Source organism: Lissotriton vulgaris, chromosome 5, assembly GCF_964263255.1.
Source record: "Lissotriton vulgaris chromosome 5, aLisVul1.2, whole genome shotgun sequence".
Lineage (NCBI taxonomy): Eukaryota > Metazoa > Chordata > Amphibia > Caudata > Salamandridae > Lissotriton > Lissotriton vulgaris.
This window is the reverse complement of record NC_141693.1, coordinates 1,925,517,666-1,925,535,662: the sequence shown is the minus strand read 5'-3', so window position 1 is coordinate 1,925,535,662 and position 17,997 is coordinate 1,925,517,666. Positions and strand designations below refer to the sequence as shown.

Genomic DNA, 17,997 nt, shown 5'->3' with positions numbered 1-17,997 from the left:
TTAGACATCATACACTGCAGGATTGTTATCCAGACTGATTCCAGACACCCCGACAGAGTATGCCAGCCTGTATACCAGCTAGCTCAAGTGCCACTAGAAACCCATCTTACCAAGGATAGAAAAATTATTGGCAACTATCTAACATGACAATCCTGTCCCATCAGGGATCGTGGAAACAGTGCAATACTTTTCGCTCAGTCACTTGTGCTCACTTTGTTTCAGAGAGAGATGCACTGAACAAATGATGGGGATGTCTTTCAATAAGCATTTATTGAATCAGCGTCATTCTAGTGTAAAATAGGTGTGCTGAAACAACCATTAAACCGAAACAGATATGAATGATTATAAGCACCAACAGAGTAAAAGGATGGTGGATTCCTACCATAGTGCTAAAAACAATGAATAGAGGCAAGTATAAAAATACATGACAGTAAAAATGCATACTCCTACGATGCTACCCTAACTAGATGTACTTTAGTGTACCTAGCATGAATGTAGGTGTGGAGCCAAGAATCCTTCTAGGATAAAGACAACCCCATTACCTGAAGCAATGGGGTTGACTGATGCCAAATCATATGTTTTGGCTGAGGAAGGACCTTGGGCTAAAACAGCCCTGGTGTAGAGGAGAAGCAATGCCTGCTCACTTCGTAATGCGTATGGGAATTGTTGAATGCTGTTACCTCGAAATATCAAAAATCTGAAGGGTCAGCAAAGATTAACATGTGAAATTCATTCCATGTTTTTAAATACTTGAATGTAGTTGGCTTTATTTTTATGGCAAGCTGTGGTTTTAAACAGTCCAAGAAGTTTGTAGTAAGGGATTTTTATTGTGAAACGTTGGAATCTATTTTGTTTGTCTCAATGTTTAAATTGAAATAGCTTCTATTAATTATTTAATAAAGTTTGAACCAAACATGGCTCGCACTATGATGGTAGCCTACGAGCTCTTGTCTTTATTCAATCCCTGCTGCTCACCCCACTCAATGTTTCCCTTTTTGATCTCTCCAAGGCTTTAGCGGACACCTTTGCCAGGATAACATTGACGACTGCTTGAACAAATCTTGCCACCATGGGCACTGTGTGGATGGTGTTGGAGCCTTCTCCTGCGTCTGTGATCCTGGATACACGGGCCAGATGTGCGCGGTGGACATCGACGACTGCCTGTCCCTGCCATGCCAGAATGGAGGTAGCTGCCAGGACCTGGTGAGCGGGTACCAATGTGTATGCCCGCTGGGGACCACAGGTGAGAGCACAGACCATTTCACTCTCCTCCATACCACTTTTTGTTACATCACTGAAATGCAGAGATTGCAGTAGTGACATCACAAGCCCTTTGACTCCCCCAGGTGAAATCATGCTGTTGACCCCTTGCACTTTCACTAGAACCAAAAGAGCCTCCTGTTTGTTGCTGAGAAACTACAGAAAGAGCAAGGAGTGGACACTTCACAATATAAACATTGCAATGTTTACTTTCTGTTCCTTTTTTACCCTTCATGACCTTTGAGACCAGGGGTGCAGGCATGGGAATGAAATGGCAAGACGCGCTTTATGGCTTCTACCTGGCGACACCCAGTTGGCATCCACAGTAGCATACAACAAGCACAGTACCTTACTTTCTGGTGGGCCTGCTAAATTTGGCTTCCAGTTGTGTGTCTGCATTTCTGAAAAAGTAGATTTGCTCCTAGCCAGTTACTCCTTCTGGCGATTCGCAGTGCATTGTCCAAACCATCACCAAATAGGCTTTCTCCCAGCTTACAAGCTGGCCCTGGGAGCTCTGGAGGCCACAGAAACAAAAGTGACAGATGTCCAAAGCAGAGTCAGTCATTTAGACTCAAGACCTGCCAACCTTAGAATTAATAATTTTCAATGTTTGATCATACTGGGAGAAGGGTGTGGGGTTTGAGAGCCCTGCTCTGTCTAAACAGCCGCACATCTACCCATCCCCTACAGCAAGCAAACGATCATATGAAGCTATCTGACAAGTCCTGGGAAGGTTTGAAGTTCCTCAATGGCACAGAAACGTATTGAGTGCAAGGTATTCCACCTCACCCCATCACTTCTACACTCATCGCGCGGATGTCATTGGACAGCTGTGATGAGCAGTGAAACCCTATGTCACATGACTCCAGAACATTTACAAAATACATAGAAACAAATAAACAGGGCAGCAAAGTTTCCTTTCCACTGTGAGCACCTGGCCATCGAGGGGAAGGGCGTTTTTCTACTTAGTATGAACAACTACTTAAGGAAATTTGTGATTAGGTGTAAATAATATTTGTAAAAATTAAAATGTAAAGCTAGAACAGACCACTACAAACCAGTGATCTCCATGCACCACAAAACCCACGGTCAGCCCACACCATCTAGAAGTGGGAGAATCACTGGGTTGCCTCTGGTAGAAGAGACTCAGCTGGCTCTGCCAGTGGTAATTCCTGACCTGGAGGCCTGTCCATCCCAGGACCACCGTGCCATAGTGGCAATTGTCCCACCCTATTGAGGGCGAGGCAACTGTGACTGATTTTACCTGCTAGGCAGAGGAAAGGAAAGTGTAGAATGGCCCCAACACAGGGAGAAAACTCCCTGCACTTCAAAGTCTTTTTGAATTTAGTTTAGAGAAAAGAAACTCCATCTTTGGACTTTCTCTAAACAAAAAGTTTGTAGATCTGGCACTTTAAACATGGTGCCCATTTCACAAAAGTTCTAGGCTTCAAATGTGAGTCACTGCTGCCACATCCCCACTGACATCACATAGCTCCACAAGCAGGTGAAGATCTTTTGATAGGACAGACAGTATCCCTTGCAGCCTAGAAAGACCTTAGAATGAAATAAAGAAAAGTATAAGTTACTGTTTGATGACGAGAGTAAAAGCTGGTGCAGCTAATCCCAAGTAAACATATTGTAGATACTAACATTTTTAAGGCGCTCAAACGAAGGGAAGGGTAATTACACTATTGCCCATCAAATTCAAGGGAAATCCCAAATACAATGTTACAGTATACAGTTCTTTATTTTCCTCTTCTACAGAAACTAACCAACATGTTTCATCCGACATCATCAACTGGACTTCATCAGGGCTATGACACCAAATCTCTAAAGCTGCACGCTTTTTTCGAATATCAACACACTTGGGTCAAATCAGAAATATATCTTCCTGGTAACTGTGTCCTTCCTTTAGTCCCCAGTCAAAGTCCTAATATGTCTTTCTCAACAGAACAACAAGGTTTCAAGTTAAAGTTGAGCAACCCAACATTGCAATGCGGTAATCGGTGGATTTGATTTTTTGAAAGTGACTTAGAGCACTGTGGGCTCACATGATAGTCATTTTTCACATATATTCACACAGATGAAACTTGGTTGTTCTTTTGAAAAATACATATTTGGACTGGTCGCTAGTTTCTGTTGAAGAAGAAAATAAAGAACTGGGTTTTGGACAAGATTAAACATAATTTGGCTGTCCGGTTTTAGGTTTAAACCTATAATAACTGATAAAACCCCACTGAAAGAGAAATAGCCCTCACCAGTGAAAACATATAAACACTGAAAAAACACCTGCACAACAACAAACTAAATGCCATTCAAAGAAAGGAAAAAGAGAGTGAAAGAGTAATTTCCTTTTTTCCGTAAGGGGCCAATACAATGTAACTTTTTTATACAAGTTAGCAGTCTGGGCTAACATTATTCTGCTTGAGTTTTGTTGTTTAGGAATGCCACTAAAATATTGTTTCTTCTTCCTTTTGTATTTTTCAGTTTTGTGGTCTTTGGTATAAAGATGCAGGGTTTAGACGCATGTTTTAGGTCTTGTTTAATTTTTTTATAAACTGTAGAGAATCAGGAAATATCAAAATCAAATTTGATAATTTAGCTGCGTTTGATTCTTTCACTGATCGGTAAAATGGCTGGTTTCATAAGAATCTTTCCTAATATATGGTATCACATTTACCCACAGAGAATGGGTAAAAACCCTTAATACACCATCTTTCAGTGTCTAGCGAGTCAGTATTGATAGTAAGCGAATTGCCAGCACCTCAGGCTTTAAACATTCAATGCAAGGTATAGTGACAAGTATATATGAAAAGAGAGCTTTCACCAAGCATCTGGGATAGTGGTTAAAACATGGCACCAGACATTTGGAAAACATGGAACGCAATGTCACTTAGAATGCTCTGCAAAAAAAATTTCTTTCCAAGTTCAACAAAGAATGGAGTGATATTGTTTGTATTTGCTGTGATTCAGCTATGTATATGAATAAGTGGTGTGATGACTTGTCAAAATTGATACCTGAGCTGAAGTGCTTCCCTGTAAGAGATCCTTGCCACTTGTTAGATGGTATGCTGAAAGCATCTTTACAATCTTCAGCGTTAATGAGGAATACTACTGACTTTTTAGTTCATTCTGGTGCACTGTTTTCTTATGCACAGGAACTAAAACGCAAATATTGATCATTTTGTGCTTTGGTTTGCATCAAAGAAAGAGTCATCCCAACTGTGTACCTTAGCTGATCATTCGCAGTCCAAGGGGTTATGAATGCTATATTATCCATGTGGCATACGTTTACAGAATTTTGGCTGAGTGATGATGCCAAAAGCAAGAAATGTGAGGATCTTTGGTCACATATTGATAGTGATGTGAAAAAAGTACACACTACTGCCTTCTTAGATTTTTACAGGAAACATAACTGCTGTAGTGGACATAATAAAAAAATCTAGAGTCTGAGTCTGCCAAGTGTTCAATATAATTGGTGTAGATGTGAAACATCTCCTTGAGAGTGGGCTGGGCGACACCTTTATTGACTTTGGCCCTTCAACATGTTACATGTTAGAGTGATTGCCACTTGGAAAGTAAAGCAACGGTGAAGAGCAATTCAGGAACTTTTACTTTAGAATGTATAAGGAATGGCTTGCAATGATGCACAGAAATGTCCCTTCACCACCAATGGCATTTGAAGTCAATGAAACCTCACTGTGGTACTCTGTACTAGATCTCTTCCGTAAAGGGGAATTTTCTACGTAGATTCAAAAGTGCTGCTTCATTTTTGACCGCATTAATGACTCTGAGGGCAGAAGCACCCAGACCAGCGCAAATGTTGCAGAACCTGCCCTGAGATTTGCAATGTCCAAGTGAACCAGTTTTGGCATGGAAAGCTATGTCAATGGCCAGAGTTAACAAATTGTGTACTGGCTGTTTTGGCGTTGCCCATCTTAAGTGCTAATGTTGAGATGGCCTTTTCACAGAAGTGTACAAGGGAAAAAAAGAGCTAGCGCAGATGACCTAAGACTAACTGAAGAAGTAATGTGTGGTGTACTAAAATAAGTTTAAATTGCAAAAATCTATCTGGACCTCATTTACACTAGACTTACACTGTCTACATACCATGCACTGTCTATATACCTGTCTATATACTGTGCAGAAAGCAAGCAATAATAAAAGCAAAATGTTCCAAAACATCGGAAAACAACTGTTTCTCTAGTCTTTACTGGCGTGAAAATGTGTAACTACTGATAACCACTGTTTTTTTGACATATTGAAATCACTTGAAAACACTGAAAAAACCCCACCAGAATCTACCAAAAATAGAAACTGAAAACAGGAAAGCCTAAACATAATCTACCATTATTCTTTTGTGCGCTCACAAGGACTTTTGAATAATAGTACAAGTTTTACATTCTAAAGTCTATGATCAGAAACAAAACTGAAAGGTGAATTGAGAATGGACTGCATCGAAAGAGAGACCTGACCAACTCTGACAGGAGTGTCAAAATGACTGAGGGGTGACAAAGTATCAGGAAAAAACCAGGATAACTCTTCTGCAGAACGGTGATACAGAAAGTATGCTGCAGCGCTTGACATTGAAAGTTCACACGTGTCTTAAAGTCGCCCAGGCATTCCTATGACCCACACGCTTCTTCTTTTGACTTGCTTGTTTGGAAATAGCTGATAGGAAGGTCTACCTCCACTGGCTGACAACCCACACTTGCATTCATCTTTGGTTTAGGTTCAAATACCTTCTTCCACACTGTTGGTTAGCGGAGGAATGAAGATAGTTGGGTTTCAAACCTGCCATGCAACTAATTGCCAATTCCAATTCCAAAAATTCTTTATTTCGGTCATGTAGACCATAAAAGATGCAATGCAACATTACAGACATTAAAATACGTTAAAAATACATATAAATAAAATCCGCTCTCCCAGCAAGGGGTAATTTAAAGTTACAAAAAACAAAGTTCAGGCGGCTTCAGTGGATCTTTTCTTCCTGATCAACCATATGGCCATAAGAAATTTTGAAACAGCGAACACAATGTGACCCAGGGTGCTGGTTTTCAACATCCTGTATGCCTGTGCATACTCTCTGAACCCCAAGTTCTTACATAGCGGCGCTAACCAGTATTTTCTGGGCCTTTGGTATGCAGGGCACACAAACAAGATGTGGGGGTCATCTTCCACATGGTTGTTACAGCAGGGACATAATTTATTGCCCCCATTTGTCCACTTGCACGTGTATGAGTTAATAGGGAGCGTGCCGAGCCTCCATTGAACGTACAATTTCCTTGCCAGGATGGGAAAGATAAAATCCATAAAAGGTTCAAAAACATATGAATTTTTGGATTCTAAAAAACGCAAGGTTAAGGTGCCGCTATTTTGAGCGTCCGTCAGGTGAGCAAGAGACCTGGCTTTATAGATTTGTGCCAGGGCTTTGCACGAGATTGATTTGCAACCTCGCGCGGGGTCCTCCCACAGTTCACGGAGATTGATGGCAGACAGTTCATTTTCCACAAAAGTGAGCCAGGGGATTTTGCCACTACGGTTTAAACTCATGACATGGGTAAGATCCTCCCTATAATGATGAAGTTCGTCCGTAGACCAGAGCCTGTGCCTGAACTTCACTGGTTTTGACACAAGCTCCTCTGCAATAGGGGGGAGACCCATGTCCATTCTCAGAGGCTGGAGTGGCGTGGAGCTTGGAAGGGCTAGAAGGCGCCGTAGGAAACTGTTTTCAACCATTGATAAGTCCTTTACCGCTTTGTGCCCCCATAGTTCGCTGCCATACATAGCCGCAGCCTTGGCCTGAGTCTTATAAGTTTCGAGGGCCGGGCTTATAGGCTTGAAGGAAGAAGAATTAGCCACTTTCAGGATTGCACCCGACAGTTGGGACAGTTTGGCCCTGGATCGTGCTATCTGGCGGTCCCATGACAGATTTTCCTGCAATGTTACCCCCAGATATACGAAGGTAGACACCCTCTCAAGGGTGGCGGTCCCCAAGGTGGGATTGGGCCTGGTTTTGGTTGGAGGATTGAAGATCATGAACTTGGTCTTTTCTGTGTTCACTTCCAACCCATGCTGGTGACAGAAAAGACCAAATCCATCCAAGATCCTCTGAATCCCCATGGGGGATTTTCAAAGGAGGAGGGTGTCATCGGCAAACATAATTGCCGGTACCCTCCTACCTGCCAGACAGGGGGCGTCGTTATCCTTAACGTTTTCCAGGTGTGAGATGACGTTATTGATAAATAAACAAAACAGGGTCGGAGCCAGGACACAACCCTGCCTCACGCCTCGACGGAATGGAAACCTGGATGAAAGTTTGCCATCTCTCCCACACCTGACTTGTGCATAGTTGTTTTCATGCAGCCTGGCTAGGATGTTAAGTAACTGGGGGGGAATTCCTAGCTTTTCCAGCACCTCCCACAGTTTCCTGCGCGGGACTAGGTCAAAGGCTGACCTCAGATCTACGAAGACCATGTACAATCTCCCCCCCTCGATCCTCACCGTCTTCCAGTAGAGGAGAACGAGGCGGAAGATCTGGTCCATGGTCGACGTGTTTTTCCTGAAGCCAGCCTGCAGGGGACTCATGATGTCATTTTCCTCCACCCAGTCCAACAGATGGTTCAAAATGAGGCGCGCAAAAAGCTTTTGGGGAACATCTATCAGGCTAATAGGCCTATAGTTTGCCGGGCTCAAAGGGGACCCCTTCTTGTAGATCGGGTTTCAAACCTGCCATGCAACTAATTGCAACATCACCACATCCAATAAAAAAGAGTGGGAGGGAAGAGATGAAACATCCATGGAAGTGACTTGGAAATGCAAATCTGGATGGAACTTTGGGCTAAAATGATGAAAAGAAATAACTAGAGGCTGAGAAAATAATGCGTAATTAACATGACCCATAGCCCAGAATAGCAGCAAATAAGGTGGTGACAGAGTCAGTATTACATCCGGGTGGCTGGTCGATGTATGACCTTTGGGACTAAGTAGGACACGGGGGTGGCAGTAATCAGAAAGGCATTCTGGCTGTCCGAGGGTGGAAGGCTTAATCGATGAGCCAACTGCTTCCCCTTCCTGTGTGCTTGTAGGCAGCTGTGTTGGTACGTAGAGGGTTATTTTTAAGCAGAAGTAGTGGACAAGGCACAGCCAATGCACTACACATAGGAAAGAGTAGTATGTACTCTTGCATGTGAGAGAGGGGGCTCTGACCTTTACTCTGGCCCTAAAGAGTCATCACTGCAAGCTTCGGACTGGCCGCCTTGATGTCTGTTTGGTGGACTGGTGTGAGCTTAAGAGGGGTTTTTCATATCTAGTGTGGCGTTGGCCAGAGTCAGGGCTGCTGCTCTGGGTGGTGTAGGACAGTCCATCTCAGTTGTCCATGCTAGCCCAAGGCTCCGTTGGTCATGCTAGCCGAAGTCTCCATTGGCCATGCTAGCCCAAGGCTCCATTGGCCATGCTAGCCCAAGGCTCCATTGGCCATGCTAGACCAAGGCTCCATTGGCCATGCTAGCCCAAGGCTCCGTTGGCCATGCTAGCCCAAGGCTCCATTGGCCATGCTAGCCCAAGGCTCCATTGGCCTTGCTAGCCCAAGGCTCCATTGGCCTTGCTAGCCCAAGGCTCCAATGGCCATGCTAGCCCAAGGGTCCGTTGGTCATGCGTGGGTTGATGGCTGGGCAGACCCCTGATTTTTTTCAGAAGTAGCTGAGGTGATTTGGTACCACCAGAAGGCTGGACCGCGCGCTGCGGCATGGCAAATGTGTTGTGGGGTAGCAGGAGGACCCTTCTAGTTGCCTGGCTTGACCTTTTCTTTCCTTCCTGTCCTAATGGAGGTGCAGCCTGCTGTAGATGTGGATGTTGGATGACCACCAGGGTCTGTGGGGATCTGGGTAGTGCCCACTTGTGAGCGGAGGGAGAGCCTGCCGTCTCTAAGTATGTTCCTGAGCTGTAACATTTGTATGTTAACTAGAAAAGGTGCACATGGGGTGGCGAGGGTGGTTAGAAATGTGCCTGCTGTTCTAAGTCTCTTGAGACTGACCAGAACTATTCAAGCCTTTGCCCTGAGGTGCCTCTGGTGTTGGGCTGTGTCTAAGCTGGTAAAGACGTCTAGGATCATGAACATAGTGATGGAGAATATTAATGCAATGAACATTTTCACCCATATATTTAATACTAATCCCTCAAGAAGACACATGCAGGTGGAATTAGCGACAGGTGTAGTGATTGCCCCTCCCCCAAGCCCATTGCCCTACACTGTAGAACACCATGGTCACTGTGACACGCCTGATGCTAGTCCACAGGGGTAACATGCCAGGCAGACATGGATGAGTGTGCCAGAGCCCCCTGCCTGTGTGGGCATTGTGTGGACCAACTCAATGGCTACAGGTCTGACTGTGAGCCTGGGTGTGCAGCTGAGTACGGGTGTGACCATAAGCATAGATATGAATGAAAGAATGAATGAAAGAAAATTTATACCGCGCAACTAAAACCCGAAGGCATCAAGGCGCCTGGTGAGTACAGCTATGTCTGTGAGCCTGGATGCACAGGTGAGTACAGGTGTGACCGTGAGCATAGATACACAAGTGAGTTCAACTATGTCTGTGAGCCTGAATGCACAGGCAAGTACAGGTGTGACTATAAACATAGATAAACAGGAGATTACAGCTATGTCTATAAGCCTGGATGCACAGGTGAGTACAGGTGCGACCGTGAGTATAGATACACAGGTGAGTATAACTATGTCTGTGAGCCTAGATGCACAGGTGAGTACAGGTGCGACTGTGAGTATAGATACACAGGTGAGTACAACTATGTCTGTGAGCCTGGATGCACAGGTGAGTACGGGTGCGACCGTGAGTATAGATACACAGGTGAGTACAACTATGTCTGTGAGCCTGGATACACAGGCAAGTACAAGTGTGACTATAAACATAGATAAACAGGTGATTACAGCTATGTCTGTAAGCCTGAATGCACAGGTGAGTACAGGTGCGACCGTGAGTATAGATACACAGGTGAGTACAACTATGTCTGTGAACCTGGATGCACAGGTGATCCAAACCAAGTCTGGATACCAAGGTGAGTAAAAATAAAAGCCAACAGGTGTAACCTTGGACAGCATGGATGTACAGGGGAGTACAGGTGTGACCATAAGCATAGATACACAGGTGAATACAGTTATGTCTGTGAGCCTGGATACACAGGGAAGTACAGGTGTGACCATAAGCATATATACACAGGTGAATACAGCTATGTCTGAAAGCCTGGATGCACAGGTGAGTACAGGTGTGACCGTGAGCATAGATACACAGATGAGTTCAACTATGTGTGTGAGCCTGAATGCACAGGCAAGTACAGGTGTGACTATAAACATAGATAAACAGGTGATTACAGCTATGTCTGTGAGCCTGGATGCACAAGTGATCCAAACCAAGTCTGGATACCAAGGTGAGTAAAAATAAAAGTCAACAGGTGTAACCTTGGACAGCATGGATACGCAGGGGAGTAAAGGTGTGACCATAATCATAGATACACATGTGAGTACAGCTATGGCTGTGAACCTGGATGCACAGGGGAGTACAGGTGTGACCATAAGCATAGATACACAGGTGAGTACAGCTATATCTGTGAGCCTGGATGCACAGTTGGGTACAGGTGTGGCCATAAGCATAGATAAACAGATGATTACAGATATGTCTGTGAGCCTGGATACACAGGTGAGTACAGGTGTGACCATGAGCATAGATGTACAGGTGATCACAGCTATGTTTGTGAGGCTGGATGCACAGGTGATCCAAACCAAGTCTGGATACACATGCGAGTAAAGGTAAAAGGCAACAGATGTAACCTTGGACAGCCTGGATACACAGGGGAGTACAGGTGTGAGCATAAGCATAGATTTGCAGGAGAGTACAGCTATGTCTGTGAGCCTGTATGCACAGGTGAGTACAGGTGTGACCATAAGCACAGATAAATAGGTGATTACAGATATGTCTGTGAGCCTAGATACACAGGTGAGTACAGTTGTGACCGTGAGCATAGATACACAGGTGAGTACAGCTATATCTGTGAGCCTGGATGCACAGTTGGGTACAGGTGTGGCCATAAGCATAGATAAACAGGTGATTACAGATATGTCTGTGAGCCTGGATACACAGGTGAGTACAGGTGTGACCATGAGCATAGATGTACAGGTGATCACACTATGTCTGTGAGGCTGGATGCACAGGTGATCCAAACCATGTCTGGATACACAGGTGAGTAAAGGTGAAAGGCAACAGGTGTAACCTTGGACAGCCTGGATACACAGGTGAGGATAGGTGTGGCCATAAGCATAGATGCACAAGTGAGTACAGCTATGACTGTGAGCCTGGGTGCACAGGTGATCGAAACCAAGTCTGGATACACAGATGAGTAAAGGTAAAAGGCAACAGGTGTAACTTTGAACAGCCTGGATAAACAGGTGAGTACAGGCGTGACTGTGAGCCTGGATGCACAGGTGAGTACAGCTATGTCTGTGAACCTAGATGCACAGGTGATGCAAACCAAGTCTGGATACACAGGTGAGTAAAGGAAAAAGGCGACAGGTGTCACCTCGGACAGCCTGGATACACAGGTGAGTACAGGTGTGACCGTGAGCATAGATTCACAGGTGATTACAGCTATGTCTGAGAGCCTGGATGCCCATGTGATCCAAAACAAGTCTGGATACACAGGTGAGTAAAGGTAAAAGGCAACAGGTGTAATCTTAGACAGCCTGGATACACAAGTGAGTACAGGTATGACTGTGAGCCTGGCTACACAGGTGAGTACAGCTAAGTTTGTGAGCCTGGATGTACAGGTGATCCAAACCAAGTCTGGATACACAGGTGAGTAAATGTAAAAGGCAACAGGTGTAATCTTAGACAGCCTGGATACACAAGTGAGTACAGGTATGACTGTGAGCCTGGCTACACAGGTGAGTACAGCTAAGTCTGTGAGCCTGGATACACAGGTGAGTAAAGGTAAATAGCGACAGGTGTAACCTCAGTTAGCCTGGATACTCAGGTGAATGCAGATAAACATCTACTGATGTGAGTTTAAGCATTGGTTCAGGGGTGAGTAAAGGTAAAAGCTATAGATGTGACTGTGTGTCCTTGATGGCAGGTGTGCAGATCTTCAGGGCTAGTTCCTCAGCCTCCAGTCTGTGTTTTCCGGGTGGATGGTGAATCCCCCACAACTCCCAATTCGCGCCCACAGGAAAAATGCCCAGTTCCAAGTGGTCCTTTGGTTTGCTGTGCATCAGAACCGGCTCCTCTTGTCTACAGGACCCTCTGCACTCCCCAGACACCAGAGAGTAGTTCCAATGGGCCCCTGATTGCAACCAGGGCCCATAGGTCTGTGGCAGTTATTAAGTGGCTAGCTTCCCTTGCCTTCAGAGCAGCTTCCAGAGGTTCAACATTGACCCAAAACCACCCCAGTCCTTTGCTAAGCATACAAGAAGTCTGCTAGCTGCCAGCAGGAAAGTCTTCATTTTGCCTTCGTTGTCTTAGTCAGCTCTCTGCTGGGCATAGCCCACAAAGGGCATTTAAAGGGCAAAACCAGTCTTGATTAATGATGAGGTCTGAGCAAATTAATCTAAAATTCCAACACTTTCTCCAGAGAGCTTCACCAAAATGACTCATTTTGTGTTTCATGGGTATGTATTCTGGCAAAGGTTCCCAGAGCTGTGATCACCACAGTGAGGTAACATGGCAGTATTTTATCTCTTGTTTTTTGTATGGCACAGATGCCAACCCAAAAATATTCCTCATCATTGTACGCCATAATTAAACAGCAGGCATACAGTCTGTGACTTTTCGAAGTAACAGGGCCCCTGTAAACAAGATACACTTGCCAATAACAAGGAAAACAACAATTCAGAAAGAAAGCCTCGGCAAGGCAGTGAAAATGCAGGTGTGGGCAGAAAAAACTAGCAGCAAAATAACGTGATAACGTCTAAATGGAGAAACATGTAGGGTAACACTGATATAGTTATAGTTGTTCTATTATATTATGTCGTCTTGAATGTGCATCATACACAGGACATCGTTGTCTAATCTCTTGATGTGACTTCATTGATAAAAATAGACCATCAAATAATATTTACATTTAATTGATGTATTAATAATGTAGTTACTGTAAACTTTTGACAACGGGCAAAATATTTTCTATATATTTTTCCACATATGTAATGTTTTTATAAAATTGTTTATATATATATATATATATATATTTTTTTAAAATAATGTTTTCTACCCCCCAAAAAATATGCTTAATAAATACGTTGATAATAGCAGTATTACCATATATGTTTTTCCATTTAGAAGTTATCACATTATTTTGCTGCTAGTTTTTTCTGCCCACACCTACATTTTCACTGCCTTGCCAAGGCTTTCTTTCTCAATTGGCATACAGTTTGCACAGAGGGACAAGTGCTCAAGCGCACATGGATTCCACAAATTTTGCAATATTTCCTGTTATTACCTACGTTTCATGTTTTATTTTAATAATCCCGGGTTATTCCCAGTCCTAGACACATTGAACCTCCTGGTCCTATAACTCTCCTATTAGCGGTACTTGAGATGTTTTAATTAGACATATTGTGTATGTAAGTGAGCATCCTAGGACCAGTTTTGGGGTTTCACCCTTCATCAGCCGGGATAGCTTGATTCCAGTGGCACAGTCAGCCCAGGACCCACGTCTGGGCATACCTGGCACACTTAGGGCGAGGAAGCAAGAGACACACAATTGATGGATGGAATGCAGAACAAATCAAAACATTCACCTCCAGTCAAGAGATCTGGGTTAAAGTCATCATTTTTTTGCTCACCATGCCACCCCAGTTTAGACCTGGCCATATGCAGACATGGCTGATGAGGGGTGAAACCCCGAAACCAGTCCTAGGATGCTTGTTTCCAGTCCAGGGAGGATCTGGCCTGGCAGTTCGTGCTGGACTGTTCCCATTGGGCGCAGGGTCAAGAATGATTTGCATATGGCTGGGTTCAAACTGGAATGGCATGGGGAGAAAAAAAACGATGGATTTAGGCCCAGATCTCTGTACTGGGGTGAATGTATGACATTTTCTGCATTCTGTCCATCAATTGTTCTTTTTGCATCCTCTGAATGAGACATTTATTAGTACAGTGGCTAAAAAGAATAGGTATTAATCATAGTTTTTTTCCCTAAAGGCTGGGAAGCAGAGTTACCTTTAAATGTGTATGTTTATTCAATTGTGCATGTGCTTATTCAGGTTAGGTTGCCCTTCTAATAGCAGTGATGTGTCTTGCACCATAACAAATAGAGTGCAAGGAATCTCCTGTCCATTCTTCTTTGTCTGCGCCGCCGTCTATCAAACAGTTAATGCTGGTAATGAACTGAGACCCGGTTGTTATTAAATATCTTTACCTGCAGGGCGGCGCTGTGAGACATATGTGGACGAGTGCGCCTCCAGCCCATGTCAGAACGGTGGTGTCTGCGAGAGCGGCAAGAATGGATTCCGCTGCCACTGCCCACCCGGGCTTGCGCCACCATTTTGCAGCTCCCAGGTGGACCACTGCACCCATAGCCCCTGCACCCATGGCACCTGCCAGAGCCATGCCCAAGGGTGAGAACCTGAAGAAATGAGGAAGGAGGGTGGGGGTAGAAATGTTCAGTGTCATGCAACATTGTGGGTGTTAGGACTTCTTTCAAAGGATAATGTAGATAATATGGCCTCATTCAGAGAACTGAAAATTCACCACTTTCTGGAGGAAACGTGAAATATACAGCCTTTTCCATCTAAGTACCCAGAATCTGAAACAAGATGTATCCATGAGGATCACCCTAACGCTGCTCCAATTTAGGAAAGGGTTGAAGACTCACCTCTTTAGAGAACACTACATCACAGTCCTCAACCCAGCTTCCTCTCCTATTACTTGTTGGCTTTATTTTTTTCTTTGACCATGTTCAATGCTCCGCTGCGTTTTGGCTAGGGTTGTGCTATAGAAATCCCATGTACATACATACATGCATATATGTTCACAGTGTTTCTACTGCTTTTCTCTCGACACAGTTATAAATCAAGTGGCACCACAGGGCTAGATTTCTCCTCTTTTTATTACTTTACCACTACTGCAAATTTACAGGGACAGTCGACGCGTTTTGGTGCTTGCCTTCCACAGGACTATATATATATATATATATATATATGTGTGTGTGTGTGTAATAGAATTGATAGTCTGAATTGCCCCTGCCGTAATGTCCCTGTAGTGGGGGGAATTCAGCTGGTGGATTTTATTCCATGTTCAGAGTTTTCTCCAGAGAGTGAAGGATTTTCAGTTCCCTTCAAACTCCAGTTAAAGCTGTGGGGTTCTTTCATTGCTTCTGAGGTTGTGAGGATGGTGTTGGGTTTTAAGATATGTCCTTGCTCATGCCCTGTGATCTTCCCTATTTTACCTTCCCCCTCCTGTCTTATTGCACCACCTTCTCCTGTCTCCTGCAGCTTCCAGTGTGAGTGTGATCCCGGCTGGAGCGGCTCTGAATGTGACGTGGATGTCAACGAATGTGACTCGAACCCCTGCCAGAACCAAGGGATCTGTCACAATCACTTCAACGGTTACAACTGCTCCTGTGCCGCTGGATACACAGGTACTAGGGATCACATACACAGGAGCTTCTGAAGGTGGTACATCCCCCCTCCAAGGTGGTCTCATGGATGGGGTACAGTTTCCTAAGGGGTCAGATGCACAGGTAATACAAGGTGACAGAATCGCATACAAAGGGACTCGTGAAGAGGCAGAGTGAGTACCGGCCCAATGTATCGCACACACAGGTAATACAGGGTGAAGAGATCACATAGACAGGAGCTGGTGAAGGTGGTACAGCCCCCCCACACCCACTCTCCAACAAGTGGTCTCATGGAGCGGTACAGTTCCCAAAGGGGTCAGATGCGCAGGTAATACAAGGTGACGGATTCACATACAAAGGGACTCGTGAAGGGGAAACGTGGGTACTAGCCCAATGGATCACACACACAGATAATACAGGGTGAAGGGATCACATACACAGGGACACAAAGAGGAGAGAGGGCGCCTCCCCCTAAAGGTCTGTCTGTCAGCTTGATACACAAGTAACACAGGATGAAGAAATGGATCTTGTTCGCGCTCTATAAAACTTTCAAAATAAATCAATAAATAAATAAATAAATACACAGTGGCTTGTGAATGGGGTACCGCCCCCAAAGTGGTCTCTATCCCGGATATACATGTGATACAGGATGAAGGGATCACTCACACAGGGGTGAGCTGGTATCACCCCTCAAGGGGTCAGAGGCGATGGTTACCCAAGGGGAGTTCTGACGGGGTGGGCTACAGCCTGAAGTAGTCAGATGGGTAAGATACATGGACTGGACAATGGTAAAGGTTTACTACACCCAGAGGATCAGATCCACTGGTAATGCATAGGGGGCTAGTGTATAGGTGATTGGGCACTGCCACAAGCGATCACATAGAGATATAACACACAGCGGACTAGTGGAGCGGATGATGGCACTGATACCAAGGGGGTCACATAGAAATATATACACAGGAGGCTGGTGGAATGGGTGATGGCACTGCCACGAAGGGATAATATCGAGCTATATCACACTTAGGACTGATGTAGGCGTGATGGGGCACTGACTCCAGGTGATTACATAGAGATGTAACACACTGAGGCCCGGTGATGAGACACTGACCCCAAGGGGTGAAATTGAGATATAACACCCAGGGGCCTGGTGAAGGGACACCGCCCCCAAGGGGTCAAATAGAGAAATAACACACAGGGAATGGTAAACGGGACAGTACACATCTCGCAATGATTTAGATAAACAGGTAAAACACTGGTGGAAGGTTGAAAGGAGATGGATCATTGTCTTCTTAAGCGTGAGAAAGGGCCCATGAAGAGGAATGCAAAGATGAGTGATTCCAACAGTGGAGGATGAGACTGCACAAAACCGGCTGAGACATTCAGGGCACATTACTGACTGGGGCAGGGACAAGCCATTAATGATTGGGGCTGTGGGTGGAGGGTGGTTGGAAGTAGTTTATGCCCTTTATTTACTTCAGATGTACGTTATGTCTTTATTTAGGGACCCAGTTGCAGGACACCAACTCCCATTAAGCTTCAAGTCCTCAATCCATTGCCAGCATGCGTCACTTGGAATATTCGGGGGCTTAAGGACTGCCGGAAGGTGCGTTTAGTCCATGCTTACCTCCCTAGACCCCAAGTAGATATCTGCTTTCTACAAGAAACACACCTGACGAGCACATCACATTTAGGGCTTTGCTCTCTTTGGCGCGGGGAGGTAAATACATCCATATATTCTAACTACCCTAGGGGCGTTGCGGTTCTGCTTCAAAAGGGGCTTCCTTGGCAGCTATCTCACTCCCACATTGACAGTGAAGGGCGGCTGTAATTTTAGCCGGACAATTATATACGCACCCAGTGGCTCTTGCCGCCATTTATGACCCCGATGAACCCTTGTTTTTTTACGGGCTTTGAAGATTGATCTCTAGCTCCAACCCACAGGTGTTAATCTGGGATGGGGATCTCAATGCTCCCCTCGATTACATTCTCGGTCGCTCGGGCACCTCCAGGTGCCCGCAACCTAATGCTGCACGGATACTCAACACAATTATTTTAGATTACTGTCTAAGTAGGGTTTGGAGACACGTGAATGGGGATGCCTGGGAGGGCACCTGG

General features: G+C 44.8%; 1 protein-coding gene across 1 annotated transcript in view; it reads left to right on the top strand.

The window, feature by feature from the left end:
• Positions 1-17,997, top strand: part of NOTCH4 (notch receptor 4) — a 366,092-nt gene that overhangs the window by 206,559 nt on the left and 141,536 nt on the right. Inside the window, exons 13-15 of the mRNA XM_086924525.1 lie at positions 1,010-1,243; positions 14,689-14,881; positions 15,758-15,903. Coding sequence (XP_086780651.1) covers positions 1,010-1,243; positions 14,689-14,881; positions 15,758-15,903 — 573 coding nt within the window. The remainder of the gene's footprint in view (positions 1-1,009; positions 1,244-14,688; positions 14,882-15,757; positions 15,904-17,997) is intronic.